This window comes from Ictalurus punctatus, chromosome 1 (genome assembly GCF_001660625.3).
Source record: "Ictalurus punctatus breed USDA103 chromosome 1, Coco_2.0, whole genome shotgun sequence".
Classification (NCBI taxonomy): Eukaryota; Metazoa; Chordata; class Actinopteri; order Siluriformes; family Ictaluridae; genus Ictalurus; species Ictalurus punctatus.
This window is the reverse complement of record NC_030416.2, coordinates 25876568-25891032: the sequence shown is the minus strand read 5'-3', so window position 1 is coordinate 25891032 and position 14465 is coordinate 25876568. Positions and strand designations below refer to the sequence as shown.

At 35.8% G+C, this 14465-nt stretch overlaps 1 protein-coding gene across 1 annotated transcript in view; it reads left to right on the top strand.

The window, feature by feature from the left end:
* The window catches only part of tsnare1 (T-SNARE Domain Containing 1), a 149673-nt gene that overhangs the window by 25294 nt on the left and 109914 nt on the right, over window positions 1–14465 (top strand). Inside the window, exon 2 of the mRNA XM_017478041.2 lies at window positions 5478–5601. Within this exon, the coding sequence (XP_017333530.1) occupies window positions 5517–5601 (85 nt within the window). The 5' untranslated portion in view covers window positions 5478–5516. The remainder of the gene's footprint in view (window positions 1–5477; window positions 5602–14465) is intronic.

The following is a 14465-nucleotide window of genomic DNA, read 5'->3' as shown; positions in this document are numbered from 1 at the left end:
AATGCTATAGCATACAAAGACATTCTATACAATTATGTGCTTCTAACTTTGAGGAAAGTGTACATTTGGCTGTGACCAATGTCTGACCATTGTGTACACCAATCAGCCATAACATCTGCATAATATTGTGTAGGTCCCACTTGTGCCACCAAAACAGCTCTGACCTGTCGAGGCATGGATTCCACAAGACCTCTGAAAGTGTACTGTGGTGTCTGGCACCAAGACGTTAGCAGCAGATCCTTTAAGTCCTGTAAGTTGTATGGTGGGGCCTCCATGGATTGGACTTGTTTGTCCAGCACCTCCCACAGATGCTCTATTGGATTGAATTCTGGGGAATTTGGAGGCCAAGTCAATACCTTGTACTCTTTGTTCAGTAATGGGTTGAGGAACATGACAATTTTTGCAGGCTGTCAGGGTGCATTATCCTGCTGAAAGAGGCCATTGCCATTAGGGAATATTGTTGCCATGAAGGGGTGTACTTTATCTGCAACAATATTTAGGTAGGTGGTACGTGTCAAAGTAACATCCACATGAATGCCAGGACCCATGATTTCTCAGCAGAACATTGCCCAGAGCATCACACTGACTATGCCAGCTTGCCTTCTTGGCATAGTGCATCCTGGTGCCATCTTTTCCCCAAGGTCAGCAATGCACACTCATACGGCTATCCACATGATGCAAAAGCACACGTGATTCATCAGACCAGGCCACCTTCTTCCATTACTCCATGGTCCAGTTCTGATGCTCATGTACCCATTATAGGTGCTGCGGAAGTATACAGGGGTAAGCATGGGCACTCTGACTGGTCTGAGATAAACAACGTGATTCATTTATCCTGTCAGTGGTTTTAAGGCTGATCAGTGTATAGTACAAAATATCCAAGTGTGACCATATGATTGGTGTTACCAGGATACCACAGATATAAGCTGAAAATGTAAAACAACAGGAAATTGCAATTTTGGTGTTGTTTGGTGCTGAAATAAGTTTGTTTCCTGATGGTGAGTCAGACTTGTACGTTTAACTCCAAATATCACTCGTTACTGTCTCATTATTGTAAAACAGTAGTGTTACCAAAGTTTAGGCAAGTAGATCATGCTTGCGGTCAAGTGATGTGAAAATGCACCATCGTTCAGTCCTGTGAAGGCCATGTAGAGGGATTTCCCAGGCTGCCACACATGTACAAAAAGGCTACTGATTTACAGTGTAATAGCTGATGTTGTGTATTGATTTGAAAAGTCATATTTCAATATTCTCATTTATATATGATGTACATGACCAAGCCTAATGAGGTGAAAAAGCGGGGGCCATGACTTACTTACACCTCTGCCAGTAAGCCCCAGAAATCTTATAAGACCAGGATGACACTTTTTGTGTTAGCTTGACACGTGTTCTAGTCCAACTATTACAATTCTGTCCAGCAATCTTGTTTAAACTGCATTAGAATTTGCATGCATTGCTGTAATAACTGCATTCACTCTAAACTATGTGTACATGCTTACAGAAGTACATTTCCAGTGCACTTGCATGTGTGCAATAAGAAGTCGATGCAGCTGCTTCTGCTGCTCTGGCAGTGTCCTTAGCTGCGGTTTCTTTCCACTCAGTGCCTGTGCTCCCTCATGCTGTGCTAAGCCTCTCTGTGGTGATAATGGGAGATGAGGGGGCCAATTCAGAATGAGGGGAAGTGATGAGGCGTTCTGTCAGTCCCCTAAGGGCATTCACAATCCTGACTGCCTTCTGATGGCTGTATTTAGCACTGCCAGGCTTCCACGAGCCTGTCTGATCATACACACACTCTGTTCCCTGTCTCCGTTAACCAGCATGCTCACTGCAAACACACCCATATTTACAATATTAACTCAGCTGGAGTTATATACATTATTCCATAGAGAGGTCACATTCCTTTTTCTGTTCTCATGCTTTATTTCAGCTTTACAGAGTTGAATTTTCTCATGGAAATATCTAACTTTTTCTATGCACATAAAATCAACTTGCATATTTACTATATTATATTGAATCAAATCTAATTTATTGTAATATGGCAGTCTTTGTTTACAAGTTAAGGTCCTGCAATTGATACTATAAGGCATTACATTTTTAAAAACCAAATAAACACAAACAAAAAAAGCCACTGTTGGGCCCTTAAGCAAGATGTTTAACTGCTAAGCTAGATACGTTGATTGGATTCTGTCGCTTTAGATAATAAAACAAAATTATGCAAATTTTTATAAACAATGTATTTAATGCATAACAGTATGGTGCATATAATATATGACTACTATGAACATCTATAATTGTCACTTAGCATTTCTAAGTATTATTATCTGAATTAATGCTGCTGCCTTCTTGCTCTCAAAGAAACACACTCTCAGATTCCATATTTATCTGCATCATCTCTGCATGAAAGTGTGTTTACTATTCCACGATTGATAATGTCCATCTTATATAAATAACTGAACCCCTAATTTGACTTCAATTTATTAATCACAGAATTGAAATCTCCTTCAATTTGACTTCTAATTATCCTCCTATAATGCTAATGTACCATCATATTAAATGGCCAATAACAAATAATTTGACTCCTCACACAAAATAATGCAAGATGGCAATTTAATGCAGTGTACATTTGAATTAGAAATTAATCATACCCTCTGTTTAGCTGTGTGTGTGTATGTGTGTGTATATATATATATATATATATATATATATATATATATATATATATATATATATATATATATATATATATATATATATATATATAATTTATATATATATATATATATAATTTATATATATATATATAATTTATATATATATATATATAATTTATTTATATATATATATATATATATATAATATTATTTATATATATAATATTATTTATATATATATATATATATATATATATATATATATATATATATATATATATATATATATATATATATATATATATATATATATATATATATATAAATAAAATCTCAGGACACATTCCAGTGTGACGATGAGTAATAATTTACAGTACAAAATAGATAAAATAAATAAATGTATCAGTCATTTTTGTTAACCATTTTATCCTGGTCAGGGTTGCGATGGATGCCAAGCATAGCCCGGGAACACTGGGTGCAAGGCGGGAGAATTCACTCAAGCTGGGATGTCAGTTCGTCACAGGGTGCCATGCACGCACATTCACACTATTGTTCAACACCTACATGTAATTTAGCGATGTCAATCCACCTACCTGCATGTTTTTGGACAGTGGGATAAAATCTGAAGGGAACCCATATGGACTCAAGGAGAACATGGAAACTCCACATTGACACTACCCCGAGATCAGGATCAAGTCAGATACCCTGGACCTGTGAGGCAGCAATGCTACCTGCTGTGCAACTGTGCTGTCCATCATTTAGACAATTAAACCATTTTTATTGTTTTAGCTCTGTGCTCCAGGCTTTGAAATGAAAAGGCTATGACATTGCAGTGCTTTAAAACAGGTAGAAACTAAAATGCAAAAAATAATAATAATGAACTCGACATGCTAGATGACATGAAAGCGACATGCTAGATATTGTATATTGGCATTTATGTAATGGTGAAGACGTATTTTTGGTGTATCTCACTCAGCATGTAGCTACTGATGCAGCATTGACAGGCCATCAGATGTTGGTAATATAACGCAGGTAGATGGTTTATTGAAGCAGTTTAGAAATGAATTGTTCAAATTAGCCATTTTAATCACTAAAAGCACTGACACATCAATTGCATTACTACATTAAAAGTGTACCTTCCTCTTTTCATCTCACACCCTATGTGTGAGGCTCAGACAGATTTGTACATCAGGATCAGGATGGAAAAGCAGCTAATCGAGAGTGACACAATGATCCACCTTACTTAATGAACTGCTCAAGTTTAAAAATGACTGACCTGTCCATCACAGAGCTACTTTCAGTTTGAATCACCACTGTCTTCAATATGTGTATTTATAAAGTTTGCTTAGATAGAGTATTGGGGAAAAGCCCCTTTACTCTACATAATATTAAGTGAAATGTTACTTCTGCGTTCAGCTCCTCTCATTCTCTTTAAGAACTGAATGTGTGCAGTGCAATGCGGTTACATTTTCATAATGACATATGATTACATTTCACTAATAGATTTCTTATTGAATTTTCATGGTTGCAATAACCAGCTGACTGACACAACTTACAGAAAGCATATCTGAATAGGAGAAATAGAAAACTAGGTGAAGATAATACCAAGAAATGGCAATATCACACATAACTGAATAATATGCAGAAAGAAGAATTAAATTCAGCTATAAACTTCTAGAAGTACTTTAAATTATTGGCATTAGGATCTGAATCTCAGATGGGTTCAGTGTTTCAAATGCTAATAAGAAGGCATATGCATATTTGTGTGTGTGAAAAGAGAAGGAGGGGTGATGCTGTTTTCATGTCTATGTGTAAGTGAGAGGGAGGAAAAAGTGAGAGGCAACGAGGGCGAAGCTTGTAAGAGTGGTGCCAGTAGCGCATCAGCCAGGCTCAAATTCAAGAAGCACAGAAGTTGTTTCTTGGCTGACAAAAGTAATTAATCCTCCTACTCTGTAAAAATGAATTGGATTATTTGGCCGTGAGGCAGAACTAATCTCATGTACTGTGTCCTCTGTGGCACAGACCTGACCCCCCTCAGGGACACTACCAATTGAGAGCTCTCTCACCACTCCTTATATTTTCTAATTCATTATTTTTATTCACTCTATAATATATATGTATATGCATCATATAATGCCTGCATCATATAATGCCTGAACCTAAACCTGAAAAATGCTTTTTTTCCCCCCTTAGAGTGTATAAGAAAATAATACTGTAATGCCTTGTAGTATTGTTGTGGAATCTCAAGTCCACTGTATAAAAGTTGGATGCTGACATTTTAAGGTGTGTATATGCCATGCTTGTGGCTCTGTGCTGTCTGAGTGCTCTTGAGATATTATTTTAACCGTTTTACACTTCTTACATGCCTCTCATATGATGCAAATGCATAATCCTGTCAGCACAAGAGTTCTGTTTAAAGCCATAATTACGGCCATTGTCTAACATGGAACTTAATTGAGGCCATCACACTATTACACACTGAAATGTGAAAATGTCTATGGATGTATGCACATATACAAGTGCTAGACTTAAATTGCAACACAGATATCCCGCTCCTTTCACACTGTCATCTGTGCTGATAGAGAATGCTGTTTGACATGCAGACCCAATTAACCACACAAGTCTGTAGAGCCTCCTCATACCAAACACTATGGTTTATAGCTCTGATACATCTGAACAGCCATCCTTTGGCCTCTGTATTTGACACAATGTATTTATCTTCCATGACATGTAGTAGCAAATATATGATACAGTAATATGAAACTAATTCCATCCATAAGAATCACTACTGAGCCCCAGTAACTGGACATTTTTTGTTCTTTACAGATTACAACACCTTTATTTTACTGAGCACCAAGATCCACAATGTCATACGGATCCATTGACGGTGGCTCGTTTGGCAGCAGGAATCCTTTTGGTGGTCCCACAAGGCAGGGCTACCAGCCAGTAGGTAAAGACTCATTTACTTTCCTATAGACACTGTATAATCTAACCGCACTGTGTGGCTTCAAGACGAGAGCTTATACCACACTATTTATCATCATGGTTTGTTCACCGAAATACCATAAATCATTTGACAAAGACAAAGTGGAATTCCCAACTTATTTGCAAAGCCACTGGATTCTCTGTTTGCTCCCCATAAATCATTATGTAACTAATCGGCCATATGTCTTATTATAACAAAGGTCTACTTCAGCAGATTCAAACATGCCTAGTGATTATGTGACAGGTTAGACACTGTGATACTATGTCTTTAAATGATTCTGCTGTAGTAGTCTGATGTCACAGCAGAAAATTAAGTAATTGTGCTGTAAATTGAGCTCAGAGTAGTATAATTTGTCAGTGCTTCTCCAAGTGGGGTCTGGCAGCCCTTAAAGAGTAGCCAGGAGGGCCATGATTTTCCTATTTTGGTGGAGATGATATCCCACCTATAACATGGCAGACCTGGACACAGGATGAGGTTAAAATTGTAATAAGAAACATACAGGCACACACGGTCCAAAACACAACCAAGAAACAAGTTTCAGATTCAGACAGAGGTCAAGGCTCAATGGTATTATGAAACCAATGCCCGAGAGTAGTCCAAAATATAACAAAACACATAAAAGCAAATACAAGAACATGGTTCTTGCATACACTGATCAGCTATAACTTTAAAACCACTGACAGGTGAAGAGAATATCATTGATTATCTCATTATAATAGCACCTGTCTAGGGGTGGGATATTTTAGGCAGCAAGTGAACAGTCAGTTCTCGAAGTTGATGTGTTTGAAGCAGGGAAAATGGGAAAGCATAAGGATCTGAGCAACTTTGACCAGGGCTAAATTGTGATGGATTGTGGGGTGTTCCTGGTACGCAATGGTTAGTACCTACCAAAAGTTGTCCCAGGAAGGACAACCGGTGTTGAAATTCCCCAGATCTCAATCCAAACAAGCATCTGTGGGATTTGTTGAACAAACAAGTCTGATCCATGGAGGCCTCATCTCGTAACTTACAGGATTTAGGGGTTTGCTGCTAACAACATCTTGGTGCCAGACACCACCGCACACCTTAAAATGTTTTGTGGCCATACCTCAACAGAGCTGTTTTGGTGGCACAAGGCGGACCTACACAATATTAGATAGGTCGTTTTAATGTTATGGCTGGTCAGTCTATATTGTATATATTTGACTGGTTATATGAATTGAATAGGTTTAATCACAACCTTAATAACTCAAAAATGTAGGCCTATAAATAAGACCATGTTGGACTTAATGTGTTTTGTTTGTGAAAGGTTTAGGAATAAGAAGCTCTTAAGGCTTTAGTAAATAGCTGTAATATTATACACATTTGAACAATGAGCCAAATATTTGAATAGTTGGATTGTGTTCATGAAACAACTGCTGAGGCAGTCCATGGTGTTTATTTTACAGTTAAACAGGTCCTTGATTGCAAAAAGACACTGAGGATGTGTATAAAAGCAGATGATTTTTGAAAGTAGTACTCTGTTGATTTTTCACTGTAGTATACGGTAGTCATTACTTTGCATTTGTTCCATTTCAGGATCGCTTTTTATGAAATGCAACTTATGACTAATCCAAAGAAGCTTGACAAATAGCAGCTTGAAAGTTATGTTTTGCATAATGACAATGTACAGCAAGCAATAAAGCCATCTTGTCTGCTGATATAATACACCCTTAACGTTGTTAAATAAAGAAAAGCTTCCAATCAGGAACTGGAGTGTAGCAGCTATTGTCTGTGACAACATTTTGAATAAGGTGCCTTGAAACATACTATAAAGCCCGCTTTTATGTTGTCATCTTATGCTTCAAATTTGAAACAGATTTTTTGTTTGTTTCTTACTGATCTACAAAGTCTTAAGTGCTGTGTGATTATATAAAAAAGCATTTTAGAATCTTTAAACAAATAAGTGAAAATTATAGATGGTAAAAACATTTAAAGAACATTCATATCACTCATTATCACTGAATAAAATATGATGGAATATAAAAAGTCACATAGCTTGTTAATCGACTTCCAAATTTGCTTTGATTTCATCTATGACAATGACTATATCTCTTGCAATAACAGCTAAAAGTATAATGGAGGCTTCCAGAGTAACATTTTACAATGGGGACAAAAACACTTTGACATTAAGAAAGGGCTCTGATTGATTGCAGAACAGTATGAAGCTGTGAAAAAGGTACAAATCCATCAGCAAGTCTTTCAAAAAAAATGCTTTAAATCTTTTTTGATCAGCTAATGATGCCAACATTCTAGCAATCAATCACAGTCTGCTATTATTGATATTTTACATAGAAAGAGTATTTTCAAATGTACCTCAGAGAAAATACACATCAGGAGGCACTAAAGGTGAGGGTATCTATACTAGCTACTGCTGTCATGTAGAAAATAAACACTAATACATTAAGACAGTGCAGACCTGGATACTAAATCCACCTTCACTAATACTTAATATAAGTTTCATCATATGTCTGTGAAAGTTGCTGCGTAATGGCAAGCCATCTCTCTGGTGTAAGCTCCATTTCTGCTCAATGAGTCATATGAAACACTTCGCTGGACAGGATATAAACCTGACATCCCTTCTTATGCTCATAAAGAGAGAATGTTTTGTACACTGTGCTCATAGCATTAGCATTAATCCTTCCCTAAACAAATGTGATATTAAGCAACAGCTATTTTAATGTAAATAATGTTTGGAGTCGTTCCCCCGTGCCCCCCCCCCCCCCCCCCCCCCATTCCTGTTTAAGAATAAGTTATATAAAGGCAGTTTAGCTTAAACTTTTTTAATATTTTACTAAACCATTGTAAAGCTGTGAACTACTTTGTAATAATGTTAAAATAACGTTAAAAATAATTAGGACTCTAAATAAACTTTTCATCTGACAGAAGCTTATTGATTTACTCATTTTCCTTGCACAGTCACTTGATTTTTTTTTTCACTTTTCCCTTTCTAAAATAACAGCTTTCTTTCAAAATTTTATAGCAGTCTAACAACTGTGATCATTATTGAAACCTACAGATTACATAGACTGAAACACAAAAATTCAATGGGCACAAACCCGTTAAACTCCCAGGACTCATTAGTTCTTCATGGCCATATTTTTCCTATATTTCTCTGACTAGTTTAATTGGTAACACTTTACAATATGGTACCTTAATTAAAGCTTAAATACTTACTAACTTTGCAGTAAGTAATTAAATGTTACTTTAACAGCTCAGTAATCATTCTAATAAGGACATAGTAAGGACAGTGTATGACACTTATGCATATAGAAAATACAATGGTTCAAAATAGAAGGTCATTACAGTTTTTCAGCATAGTAATTCAGTATTAGTTACTAAAGTAGTGCACTGTAATCAACACAATAGTTTATTATATAGTGATTAGTACAATGTTAGACCTTACAAGGATTTTTTTTTTTTTTTTTACAGTAACATACTGGCAACATGTTATTATTTTTAATTAAAAAAAGTTCATTCATACTTTATTATATTGGTATATTTTCATATACATACTGTATATTTTTTTACATATAGTAAAATAGTAATCGTTACTCATTATGACCATAAAATAATGAACATGTTAAAAATACATGAATACGTGTAATGATGCATTAAACATGAATACACATTTAACTTACTGGTTATCCTATGTAATCGTAAATATAACAGTCCATTACAATGTCATAAAAATAAACATTCCAGCAGCATTACAGATTGTAACTACAATAATAAATATCAATTATTACATTAACAATAAACAAACATTAAAAGCACAGTGTAATACCACGACATTTATAAAATGCATTTCAGGTAACTTAACCAATATTTTCAGGCTAATAACTAGAGATGCACCGGGGGGGGGGCAATTTTCCACGCTGTCTACCATCGGCCGATAGTTTAGAAACATCCGATGATCAGGGCTGATTATATCCTGTCAATCAAAAGAGGGTGGGAAAACACATCGATTTCATGCTGTGTGCGAAGATGATGTCTCTTGTGTGGAATGACGACAAAGCTGCAGTTTGTAATCTCTGAAAGCTCTGCACTGCTAAAATTTTACACTGGACATGAGCAGCTGTGAAGCGAGAGTTTTGGCGTCGAGTAAATGTTTTATCTTTTTTGCTGTGTTGCTCGAGCTGCTCGCGCTTTATTAAAGCGCCAGTACACCGTTGAAAGATTTAAATGAAGATGAGTTGACAAAGTATATATTGCTCAGAAAAATATATTTGTAGAATAGTATATTTCATATCCAGTTAATGTTAATATATAAAAAAGTTTATATTATATATTACCAGTTCGATATTCAGTGATGAAGTAAAATGCTTTTGTTTGTGATGAGTGAATGTGAGCCTATCAGGAGCTGTTTAAGAATTCAGTCAATTAATTCTGTTAATATGAATTAATAACATTCAATGAGTTAAGAAATCTTACTTTAATCTTCAGAATTTAGTTAATATATTAATGTTAATTTGAGATGTGTTTTCTGTTTGAGACCAGTTACTGTGAAACAACTTGTTGAAATGGAGAGAATAAAGTTTTTATTTGCATTTCCTTCAGAATTGTTAAATTAATTTAAAAGAAGGTATTAAAGGCAGGACTATCGGTATCGGCCGATATCACTCTGAATAATTGCTTATCAGTATCGACTGAAATTTTGTATCGGTGCATCTCTACTAATAACAAAATAGACACCTATTTAAAACACATTTTATGTAACTTGATCAATGTACTCAATATAATAACACAATATAAACATTCCAGCAGCATTATTAAATATTATATTATATTAGTAAATATTTAACATAGTACTAACTACTGCTACATAGTACGTCCACTAGTGGTAACAATCTAACGAAACAGTCATTCAAGGAAAAGATTGATAAAAAGGTAATGAGGTAATAAATATAGATTACTAGATCCATATTATTAACTTCAGAAGTGCAGTGTCTCCATCATTGTACGGCCAGGACGATCTAAATACAATCTTAATCTTAATGGGGTGGCTGTGGCTCAGGTTGTAGAGTGGGTTGTCCACTAATCGTAGGATTGGCGGTTCGATTCCCGGCCCACATGACTCCACATGCCGAAGTGTCCTTGGCATGTGTGTCCTTGGGCAAGACACTGAACCCCAAGTTGCTCCCGCTGGCAAGTTCGCGCCTTGCATGGCAGATGTGCTACCATTGGTGTGTCAATGAGACACCGTGTAAAGCGCTTTGGATAAAAGCGCTATATAAGTGCGCCATTTATTTTTTTAATCACCTGAAGTCATCACATAGCATCCCCATATTGCTGAAAGTCTTCTATATCTGGCTAAACACACTTCAGTCACATACTTACACAACTATAAATACAACCACATAAGAAAATGTTTTGCTAATATTTCCATAAACAGATTTTTCCCTTTAAAGGAATAGTTCATCCAATCAAAATCCTGTCATTACTGTATGTACTTTACTGTTGACCCACTAAAATGAACAGACGAAAGAATTTTGGAGTAGTCAGTTCTAGTTAAACTTAATTATGTGGGGGAAACATTAACTCGGGACGGTTGTCTACGTTAAGTGACACAAGGTTGAGGGAACATCATAAAGACAAAATCTGTAAAATTAAGATGCAACTGTGCTTATTACTGTAAACATTTACACTCACTAATATGTCAAGGATTTACTTACTCCTTGTAGGATAGTCTATAGCAGGTTAATCAGAAAGTGCCAAAGCTAGGCCACATGAACTGATGCAAAAGTGGAGAGATGGACTAATGCTAAGGGGGAGACAGACTGGCCTAAAAGCGGAGAAGTGCTTCAAAAGCCTATTTTTTTTCCCCAAAAAGGAGATCAGACAGAATCAGCCTGTACAGTATGTGTGTTTAATGCATCAGGTCCTTGTTTTATCACTAGAGTTGAAGACATCGCACACTGCACAGAGAAGAGATGTTATGAGTTTTGCAGCTTTTTAAAATTTATTTTTTTAAATAAAAGTTACAATAACTTAATCCTTTTATTTACAGTTAGTTAGTGTTATCAATGTATAAAAACATAATAAGTAATTAATAAGTGATGTCACAGAAATGACCTATGACACAATGCATATTATAGTTAAATACTGTATGATTATTTTATAGTCATTTACTGGCTATTTTCAGTTATTTACTCAATAAACTACAGTAAAGGTTAACAGTGACTCCCTGCTGCCACTGTTGGATCCTTGCGCAATGCTCAATCATGGCTCTTCTGCTCAACTCAACTGTAAGTCACTTTGGATAAAACCAATTGCCAAAGAGCAAATGTAAATGAATCCTATGGTTAAGAGGAATAACTGAATAAATAAACCAAGACTTTAACAGATTGAAACTGTCGGTAGTTCATCAGTTCTTGAATAGATCAGTTTATGTCTGTGTGTACACAGGGGGTGCAAGAGGGTAAGTAAAATCTTTGCTGTTTTGAGTTGTATGTACTGTCAGTATAGGTATAGCTTCACATGGTGCCACAGTAAATAAAGTCAAACTACCAAAATAAGCCAAAATCATATTAGTGTTGAACTGCACCAGTGAAATATGCAGTGCAAATATTTGAGAGAGAGAGAGAGAGAGAGAGAGAGAGAGAGAGAGAGAGAGAGAGAGAGAGAGAGAGAGAGAGAGAGAGAGAGAGAGAAGGGCTGAGTGTGAGGTTGCATTTGGAGGCTTCCTGTCTCAGAGGAGAGCCGACTGAGAACTGCAGCTCCAGTCATTAGAGACAGGTCTTTGATCAAAAGCAGACCTGTGTTCAGAAGCCTGTCAGCTTTGCTGTGTATCAGCACTCAGGCGTTAGCTAAGCTGAAGCGAGGCTAAGGCGATGATCAAAGCTAAGGTTAAGTCTCTAATGGAGTTGTCAGTTGAGCTAATCTTTCTCCTCCTACCTGCTGCCAAACCTTTCAGCTCCCTCCAGCATATGTATTTTTTCCCCCTCACTCACACTTTAGTTCATACCCTCCAAAGTTTTTTTTTGTTGTTGCTGTCGTTATTGTTTCCATTTTTTCCCTCTTTATCAATTAAACTGTTTTTCTAACTAATGTAGTTCACTTGTTCAGGTGCTTCAGGACAACAAAAGGACCCATAACGGATTGTCTGAGGTGCAGTTCGAGCTGTAGAACATTTTTACCAAACATTATAATGAGTACTATTTTAAACATTGCAAAATTTCATTAGCCTAGGGCTTTTTTCCCCCCAATTTGGAGCACCTCTTAAACCCACTTTACACCTGATTGCAACACACTTCAAACATGGTTTTGAGCTAGAAACACTTCAAAACAATATTCATGCTATGTTTTGCAGTGTATGTCCATAATCTAAACAGCACATGGGTGATATTTCAAGCTGTAGCAACAACACATCAGTTCAAATCCAAACTTCATGAAAGTCCTAACTGCCACCAAATTTCACTGCATTAATGCACTTCATGTAATCATATACAGTGATAATGCATATTAATAATAAAAAGCTGCTTGTCAGCACAGGAATGGTTTAGTAGTAAACCAGAAATGAATATCTACTGTAGTGAACTATTGCACACAGCAATTCATTAAAGTGTCTTTAAATGTGTAAATAAAAAGTCCCCATGTGTGATATTTCCCTCTTTGATGTCTTTTTGTAATGTCTTACTGCAGTTTAATCACTATTGTCACCACAGAACAAACAATACAGCCTAGCAATTAAATAAGCAAACTTAATTCCTTGTGGACACTAAATTAGTGCTTTATTAAATATAGATGTACTTGGAAAGTAAACCTAAGAAACCTATACGTAAAAGACTCGTACACAGAACTATTATTTAATGTAAAACATAGGTGTGTGTTTTTATGTTTTTTATTTGTGCCTAAAGTGCCCAGTTACAGTAGTAATGATTTTGGCGTTTTCTGCTTAGATTAAGTCTGGATTGTTCAAATAAAATAAAATCAGTTATAACATTTCACTAAAAATGTGCTAATATTGTTTTTAATTCACTTATTTGTATTCCTTTTTTTAACAAGAGTGCTAAATTATAGGGTGTTCACTACAAAAAAAAATATATATCATAGCAAATGCAAATATATTTATCTGATACTTCTTATGATATTATAAATAAAATATAATATTTCAGCTTTATCTGTTCTTATTCTGTTGGCAGGTGACTTTGCGTCTTTCTAGAAATAACTGCTTGAAATAAGAAATATTTTGTACCAGTAGAACAAGACCTCCAGCTTTAAATTAGAAACACGTATCTAGAAATAGGATTATTAATAATAATAATAATCCAAAAAAAAGAGTAGTTTTATGCAATAGTTTTTATAAAGGGGTTCTGCTTTTTCTGAAAGAGAGAGATTCTGTTTACAGTTCAGGGGAACAGTTAGATGGAACAGTTTTGTCTAAAAACTAAAAGTGTAGGCTGACTTTATTTATTTATTTATTTATTTATTTATTTATTTATTTATTTATGTAATTTTTCTCCATTTTCTCCCCAATTTCGTCTTGCCAATTACCACCCCCTAGCTAACTTTCCTGCCATCACATGACTACTACCAACCGGGGAGGGTGGGGCAAACGTGTTTCCTCCAAGGCACCTCCACATCTTTTTTGAATTGCTGATAATGCAGTATCACACACTTGGAGGAAAGTGCTATCTGCAAACATGAGTTCCTAAATGCCTAGATGTGATTGGATAGTGTCACTGTGATTGACTGGAGAGTATGCCACCCCTCCAACCCAGAATCACAGCCAATTTTCTTCCCTTTCCTTGCGGCTAACATTAGCGTGAATACTTTTCTGTTGCGCACTTGAGAGCCCATAATTATGT